The sequence below is a fragment of the Drosophila subobscura genome, chromosome E (assembly GCF_008121235.1).
Source record: "Drosophila subobscura isolate 14011-0131.10 chromosome E, UCBerk_Dsub_1.0, whole genome shotgun sequence".
NCBI lineage: Eukaryota > Metazoa > Arthropoda > Insecta > Diptera > Drosophilidae > Drosophila > Drosophila subobscura.
In genome coordinates, this window is record NC_048531.1 from 8,063,594 (window position 1) to 8,071,869 (window position 8,276).

The 8,276-nt window shown below is 46.2% G+C and overlaps 3 protein-coding genes and 5 non-coding genes across 10 annotated transcripts in view; 3 read left to right on the forward strand and 5 right to left on the reverse strand.

Annotated features, from left to right (window-relative positions):
- LOC117891784 (RNA-binding protein 8A) overlaps positions 1-8,276 on the reverse strand; it is a 187,586-nt gene that overhangs the window by 91,255 nt on the left and 88,055 nt on the right. The gene's annotated exons all lie outside the window — the stretch shown is intronic.
- Positions 37-7,101, forward strand: LOC117891779 (GTP cyclohydrolase 1). 3 transcript variants are annotated; one of them, XM_034797447.1, is made up of 5 exons: positions 37-464; positions 4,503-4,712; positions 6,158-6,323; positions 6,386-6,502; positions 6,715-7,101. In XM_034797447.1, the coding sequence occupies exons 1-5, from the start codon at positions 266-268 to the stop codon at positions 6,842-6,844; spliced, it is 822 nt and encodes a 273-aa protein (XP_034653338.1). In that variant the 5' UTR covers positions 37-265; the 3' UTR covers positions 6,845-7,101. The 3 variants fall into 3 exon arrangements, with proteins under 3 accessions (XP_034653338.1, XP_034653336.1, XP_034653337.1); XM_034797445.1 differs by lacking the exon at positions 37-464 and adding an exon at positions 3,602-4,161; XM_034797446.1 differs by lacking the exon at positions 37-464 and adding an exon at positions 3,602-4,113.
- On the reverse strand, positions 2,340-3,231 carry LOC117891783. The gene is made up of 2 exons (XM_034797453.1): positions 2,871-3,231; positions 2,340-2,804 (listed from the first exon to the last, which is right to left on the reverse strand). The coding sequence occupies exons 1-2, from the start codon at positions 3,195-3,197 to the stop codon at positions 2,487-2,489; spliced, it is 645 nt and encodes a 214-aa protein (XP_034653344.1). The 5' UTR covers positions 3,198-3,231; the 3' UTR covers positions 2,340-2,486.
- Trnaw-cca lies at positions 6,031-6,102 on the forward strand. The gene has a single exon. It is a non-coding gene; the product is annotated as a tRNA-Trp (tRNA).
- Positions 6,546-6,616, reverse strand: Trnag-gcc. Its single transcript has one exon. It is a non-coding gene; the product is annotated as a tRNA-Gly (tRNA).
- Positions 7,622-7,693, reverse strand: Trnaw-cca. The gene has a single exon. It is a non-coding gene; the product is annotated as a tRNA-Trp (tRNA).
- Positions 7,804-7,874, forward strand: Trnag-gcc. The gene has a single exon. It is a non-coding gene; the product is annotated as a tRNA-Gly (tRNA).
- On the reverse strand, positions 8,061-8,132 carry Trnaw-cca. The gene has a single exon. It is a non-coding gene; the product is annotated as a tRNA-Trp (tRNA).

Here is an 8,276-nt window from a genome sequence, read left to right on the forward strand (position 1 = left end):
ACTTTCGATTTTTCATAATAAAAAGGTTATAACTAAATCTCGGGCCGTTTAGTCGGGTAGATGCTTAGGAAAGGAGCGCGACACTGAACACTTAACGAACACTCGCGTAGCAGAGCTGAGCAGCCGATAAATAAATTCAACAAAAACAATTAATAATTCAAAAGTTCATTTTCCGACAATCATCGTGATCCATTCGTACGCTAGAAAGCCAAATCAAATCTACGTAAATCGTTTAGTTACTATCCAAAGCCAATTCAATTCAAAAATGAAGCCCCAAACCAGTGAACAAAATGGCAGCATCCCTCAAAATGGCGATGCCTGCGCCGCGGATGCAGCTTCTGTTGATGTTGAAGCCGCTGCCGCGATCCCCACAGCGGCTTCAGCCGGCGCCGTCGTCTCCGTCCTAGGCGCCAAAAACAGTCAACAGCTGAAACTGGAAATGCTCAACATGGGCAACGGAAACGGTGAGAACAGTTTGGAAATGGATCTGTAAATCTTTCTTCCTGTTTGAGTCACAGATTGAAGAGAGTGACAGACAGAGAGTTTGTCATTTGGTAAAGCTAAAAGACAGAATTTCAGCATTAATAGCTCCTCTTAGATAACTCAAGCTAAGGCTGATCGGACATTGTTCTGTCCAGTATTTCCGCTCCCGAGAGAGATATGTACGTCACACCTTCAAGGCTGCAGGTGGCGTCTGATTGTAATATCGACCAGATATTGCATCACTACATCAGAGGCATAGATTAGAGAGCAAAAATGGAATTCAATCCGATGCGCATAATGAGCCGACTCCAATTTCCGGCGATGCTGCACATGTGCACACATAAAACCGCTGCCTACCAATCGCCTTTTACTCCACAGTCTGAAAACTCAAATATCAGTGTTTAGTCTTTAAATGATCAAACCACACACACACAGAGACACACAGAATGCCGGAGTTTGAGAGGAGGAGCATAAGCATACCAATGGTGAGGGCTGGACGGGAAGGGAAATGGAAATGGAAATGGACTTTACGAGTATTGACATTGACATTGAAAGATTTGCTTGGCACTTACGTTAGCGCAGATCGGATTGGATCGTATCGGCAGATTCAATGAGAGCGTTATGTGAGGCTCTGGGCCATGGGCCATGAGCCATGTACAAGTACAGAGACAAAGCCATGGCGAGACGCATGAGCAGAGTTGGACATGACAATAAACTCCTCGTCTTAATCCGGTATTTGGCCAACGGACGGGCTTCCAATCGGAGTGGGAGCGTGTAGTGCAGAGCGTGTACTAGGGGTAGGGTAGGGGAGCAGTGGGGAGGGAGACCTGAACTACTTTTGTGAAGGTTAAAAAGCGTTTAATTGCGAGCCCCGGCCAAACTTGGCTTCGTGGGCTGCTTCGATATTTCTGTGGCCGTTTTCAGTTTCTTTGTTTGTGTGACTAATAAGCCCCCCCTCAGCACCGGCCCCAGCAGCAGCAGCAGTTGGCAGTACTTCACATTTGAGCGATTGCGGTCAATAAAAAAAAATATATATACACATAAGTAATATTGTATAAAATCGAAAAAGAGACCTGCCGCTGCTAATTGTGGCATTTAAAAAATTCTCTCAGCAAATGCCAGGCACTGTCGGTGCTGGTGGCAACCCTAGCCGCTGAGAATCCCCCAGAGTATGGCATTCCTTGAGCCGTAATGCAGATCGAAAGACTGAGAGAGAGAGAGCGAGGAACACCTGCCCTTTGATAAATGTGAATAATGACTTAATTGCATGGAACATGCCGCAACAGGTTGACTTGACTCTGTAACAGAAATGAACTACATATGCCTGTCCTGCAACCCTGGCAAGTGGACTGACTGGTGATCCATCAAAGATTACATTCAAATGGTTATGGTTCCTGGGAGTGGTTCGGGCAACGGTTTTCCCGCAAATTTCTGTGAAATCTAAAAGTGACTCCCTGCCCAACCCCACATCTCAATGAATGACTCAAGATGCAAAAAGTAAAGTACACTCGAGGGAGGAATCACTGTGGCCAGAGCTCGAATAGAATTCCCAATGCCTATGTCATCTGCAGCTGTGGGCTATGTTCCGATTATGTAAACAAGACGACCGCCTTAAGCAATTTCCAGATGAATTATTCCGTACTGTCACTGTCTCCGATTGAATATCAGTCAGTCACAGTCTCAGTTTCTCAGTACGAGGCGACACAGAGCCAAAGATTGACCGAATTTGCATGTTGTGAGTGGCTTTAGAATTGGGTTTGGGATTTGATATTGATAAATTCGGATTTTATGCAGGGAGCACTCTAACCATTGGCAGTCAGCAATCACTTGAAGCCCCACATGAATTCCATTTGCCATTAGCGGGTTTCGGTACTCACACATAGAACCCTTTTGTTAATATCGAGCCAATGATTTTCACTTTATTTGCCACTAAAGTAAGGAATATTATGTAAAGTTCTTCACTACATCCCCTCATGGCTGATGCCCGCACCCTTTAAACTATCTCACATGATGGTCTCCTCCTCCAGCATGTACTCGGTGAGGTCGCCGTTCCCCGAGATCATAGTCACGGGCACTCGATTCATCTGGGCCACCCGCTGGCTGGGCCACACCATAATGTCGCAGCAGTTAGTGAGGACCACGACGTTCGTGTTGTTCGTTGAGGTGCACATCAGGTTGCTGCTCTTCTCCACGTCGTTGCCGTTGGCCTTGCGCCGGAAGCGAAACTTCACGGGCAGGGAAGTGCCCATCACGGTCTCCTCGTCGAAGTATGTCGGCAGTCCCTGGTTGTACACCGGATTGGTGGTCGCTGGCGGCGTGAGCTGAAGAAATAGAAGGATTATGTTAACTTGGGTACCTTATATGCAGATCGCAGATTCGCGTCGAACCTCTTCCAGCACCACTGATGTCTTGAGCCGCTGGCACGGATCACAGTAGTTGGGAACACTCTCACCGTGTGGTGTTCTGCTGGTACAGGGATCGTGCCCATTCCCATTACCGTTCCCATTGCCGTTCGTTTTCTTCAGCTGCTGATTCTTCGGCTTCAAAGGATCCTCGCCACGATCCACACACTGCTGCAGAAAGTCCTCCTCGATGTCTATTAGCCGCTTGACGGCACAGTCCCGCTTCAGGAAGTTCTTGATGACGGACAAGTCGCGCGGCACGGCGCCAATCACATCGTAATCATCGCTGCGCGGCTGGACGCGGTAGCTCATGATGTGGCAGACAGATTTGGACAGGGGCAGGGGCAGGGAATTTGGAATTGTTTGTTGAAAGGCTTCCTATCGAGTGATGTGGCAGAGTCGACTCTGTAGATTGACATTTCAACACTTGACAGAGACTAATGCTACTCCTTGAAGAACCTTGAAGATGAACCAGTTGACGCCAGTCTCAGACCCCCTTCTCCAGGGAGAGAGCGAACCAGCAGCAACAAGTCCGCACCAGAGCAAGAGACTGTGAGAGAGAGCTGCACAGTTAAGCAGCCACTGGACAGCCAACTGCGCTCTGTTGCGTGGAGCTCATGAGTCGGGGTCGGTTCGGTGGGGGAGCTTTCTGGCGCTGCTCTCAAAGCTCTGCTTTGGGGGGTTCTTATTGCCACTGCTGGACCCAGCAGCCACTCAGTCGAGCAAAGCATTCCAACGCGCCAGCACAAAACGGAGACAAAGCTTAAGGCAAAGTTCAACGAATAATAGAAAGAATCGAGTGAAAAAAGTTAAAAATTTTGTGTATTTACTATCGAGACGCATCTTTTTTTGTTCAAAGTGACAAATATTTGAGCTCCATCCAGCTACGCCACCGCTCCAGCTCCGCCGTCGCCGCGTTTCGCAATGAGCTTCACACGCCAACTGTCCGAGATGAGTGCCAGCGAACTGAACGACGCCATCGACGACACCAACTTCCCGCAGGCCCACATCCTGTCGCGCGGCCGCAACAACAGCGTCTGCTCAACAAGTAGCACCTCGGGCACCTCCTCCCTGGCGGACCGGGCGCTGTCGCAGCCGGAGGAGCCCGTTGTGCCGCAGCCAGGATCCGCTGTGGGCACGCCCACGGATGAGCTGGTGCCGAGCGGTGGAGCCACAAATCGTCCCCGCCTGATTCTGAAGACGAACGGCAGCATTCCGGAAAACGACGGTACACAACCGACAACACCAATGACACCGCGTACATCGACAACGCCAGGTAGTGGGACGTTGGAGTGGGGCTGCGTCTGTACGACCCGATGTGGGCAGGGTGTAGGCAGGCGAAGAGCTAACCAAAACACATACAACTCTTTGCCGATAAGCAGAAGGGAACTCATCCCGGTGCCGCCTGGCAATACGACTACATACTGATACGGCCCGTCCAGAGAATTGTTTGGGGTCAAGGGTTGGAGATGTGCTTCGATTTAGAACAATTTCATTATCTCCATCTAGAGCCAGCCGCACACAGACGCCAAGAGGGGGGCATTGTCTCCTTATCTCTCACCATAGCATAATTTGGTGATGATGATTTTAATCTTCTGTCTCCTTTCTGCATTGCAGGCCACGAGAAGTGTACTTTCCACCACGACCTGGAGCTGGACCACAAGCCACCGACGCGAGAGGCTCTGCTGCCGGACATGGCACGCTCCTACCGCCTTCTGCTGGGCGGCCTCGGCGAGAATCCCGATCGCCAGGGCCTAATCAAGACCCCCGAGCGGGCAGCCAAGGCCATGCTGTACTTCACCAAGGGCTACGACCAATGTCTAGAGGGTACGTACACCTATCACCTGTTTGTCTCGCTTTCTGGCAATTAGCACCAGGTCACTGATCGTTCCCGTTGTTTATCCTGTGCTGAGTGCGTCATAGGTTCCATGGCGTTTCCCAAAAGTGAGATCTAAAACTAGTTTCGTGGACAGTGATTCATGAGCTTGGTCTGCGAGGTGCTTCACTTTTATCGGGGGTTCCTAAGTCTGTTAGTGCATTAGTCTAATTGCTGTCCGTTTGAGTTACAGTTGCTGTGGAAGTAATCATAGGTCTAGTTCCCTACCTACAGGGAAACAATATAGCGCTCTATCTATGTATGGTCTAGTTTAGTTTGAGGAGCAATCTTTAGTAGGTTAATCTGCAGTATTGAATCAATATAGGAGTATTGTTTAGAGAACAACATAAAAAATGTAGAAATTTATGTTGAACAATGTATGCCTTGTTCTAAGTCCAATTCTTTCAGTAGCCAGCACTATTTATATGACCTCAGCTGTACCTATGTATGTTAAACCCGTTGTTGAAATTGACCGTTGCAAGCCTTACCTTACCTTATATAGTATTTTCGATAATGGGATGGCCCAATTTCGTGGCGTTTTTCATGCGGTTTCTCCGCCTTCCAATTGGAATTGCATTTGAACTTGTCATGTAATCAAACGCTTTGAACGAAACAACATTGCAAATAAACTGATACGCGCTCCGTCGGACCGGTTCTTCGAGATGAAAATCAGGTTCTACCGTTTGTCAAATAAAATCGCATGTAAATTGAGCAGCAACAGGGGCCGCCGAGGCACGAGCGCGAATGTGTTGGCCGTTTGAAAGCCAAATGAGAGAAGCGAAAGTGAATAGCCTTCGAAAATGGAGTGATGTTGTGGATATTCCAGCCAAATTCATAGAACCAAAACCCAACTTCAAGTCAACGTGACTTGCGAAACTGACATTGAAATAGGTAGACGGTGCTGGGAGTGAAGATGTTGGGGGGTTTGGATTTCCATCCGGAAACACACTAGAGAACTAGAGCTTTTCTGCATGTGTACATATGTTAAGAGGGAGAAAGAGAGAGAGAGAGAGCCAGGAGTGGGTGGTAGGTTGCGCTACTTAAAGCATTTAAAGTAAGTGTTGAGAAAGCTCCCTCTCCTCTCCATAACAACATAACAACGCCCATCCACACCCCCGAACAGTCTATTGCACACGCATGGACACACACACCACTTGAACTTAACATTCATTTATGCTAGCAGCAAATAAATCGCGCCATAAATCACGTGTAAGTCCCAGACAGTGAGGCTTTTGTGGAAATTGGGCATTTGACGACTTAGAATACAACGACTCCGTGGCGCAACGGTAGCGCGTCTGACTCCAGATCAGAAGGTTGCGTGTTCAAATCACGTCGGGGTCATTTCACTTGGGTAAATTTTTATTTTTTATTATTATATTGTTCCTTTATTTTGCAGATGTACTGAACGGTGCCGTTTTCGATGAGGATCATGATGAGATGGTGGTTGTCAAGGACATTGAAATGTTTTCGATGTGCGAGCACCACTTGGTGCCATTCTACGGCAAAGTTTCCATCGGCTATTTGCCTTGCAACAAGATCCTGGGACTGAGCAAGCTGGCACGGTAAGACCACCCCAAGAAAGAACGTTAATATATGGCAATATACATTTTTATCACTTTTTCAGTATTGTGGAGATCTTTTCGCGTCGATTGCAAGTGCAGGAACGCCTGACAAAGCAAATTGCAGTGGCTGTTACTCAGGCCGTTCAGCCTGCAGGCGTAGCCGTTGTTGTTGAAGGAGTGTAAGTATTAAAGTGGGCAAAATAAGAAAGACAAAAAGTGTATTGCATCGGCCGGGAATCGAACCCGGGCCGCCCGCGTGGCAGGCGAGCATTCTACCACTGAACCACCGATGCTTGTGATCTTTGCTTGGCGAAAGCTCGACATCCGCACTAACCGAAAGATCAATGAAAAGACTGGATTAAATATTTTCCATGTTTTTGCGTATTTTCAGACACATGTGCATGGTAATGCGTGGCGTGCAGAAAATCAATAGCAAAACTGTTACCTCGACCATGCTGGGAGTGTTCCGTGACGATCACAAGACTCGCGAGGAATTCCTGAACTTAGTCAATAGCAAATAAATTGTGGTAGTGGGACTTGAACAGGCGAGACCAAGAAATCAACTAAATCCTACAATATTTTTGGAGGCGCATGCATACTTACAATATACATACATACATACCTACAATATACACGAAAAGAGAAAAAGAAACACTGGGTCCAATAGTTTGTGTTTTTGGGATTGTTTTTTCTTAGTTAGTGCAAATACTGCAGCCATTTTAATTGTTGACTCGTGTGAAATTGTTGAAAAATTCTGTTAGCCAAATACGTTTACCTAGAAAAAGGAAGATAAATAGAAAAGAGAAAGATTGATAGTACGCAGAAGAACAGAATTTAATGCTGGTGTTGGGTAGGATTATTTTGAATTTTATATTGAAATTTATGGCACTTAAACGATGCGCTTTAAAGCCAACATATGAACATATGTAAATGTGTAAGTGCATCGCGCAATAAGGGAACAACTACTGATAATAAATCAACGCAAACGCAAACCGTTTAGGGAATTTACAATATAATCGTATACAGAGTACTTAACAAGTAATCGAATACCTATATACTCATATCTGTATTTATATATATATACATACAACCTAATCGTTAAATCAAAAACTATCGTGAATATTGGCGATTTTAAATGTTAAAACTACTCGTAAATGCTCATAATGTTACATGTTGTTGCTTGTAGTGAATTGAATCGAAGCTGCTTATAAATTATACAATAAATTATATATTTAAATACTGTTGAAATAGTTCGTTTAAAATATATCAAAAAAAGAATGGGAGAACAATTCTCTGATTGACCCCGACGTGATTTGAACACGCAACCTTCTGATCTGGAGTCAGACGCGCTACCGTTGCGCCACGGAGTCATATTGCGGGGAGGGTGTCCAGTGCCCCATATACCACAACACCAACAGGTTGTCAAGGCCGACGATACTACGTGTAAGTTTATCCCGGCTTAAACTTAAGTTTGCAACAAGCATCGGTGGTTCAGTGGTAGAATGCTCGCCTGCCACGCGGGCGGCCCGGGTTCGATTCCCGGCCGATGCAGCAATCATTTTTTGTCTTTTTAGTTGATACTTTTGGAACGTAGTTTATTTGTGAAACCCACATGTTTTGTATCAGCTAGTCAAAAATTGTTATCTCTCAATTTATTTGGTTTGTCCACCATCTGAGATAGTTAAAGCCACAGAATACACAAAAATAAACGAAACAAAAAAAGAGACTTAAATTAACTGACCCCGACGTGATTTGAACACGCAACCTTCTGATCTGGAGTCAGACGCGCTACCGTTGCGCCACGGAGTCAATGGAGCCTCACTCTTATTTTTCCCATATCAGCAGGTATGCCCCAGCGCCACCTTTTGTTGAAAGCGGATTTTCTCATCGGATATAAAATTGTTATTTTCAAAATATAAGGCAAATAAATTAAGCTTATCGCACACAAATACC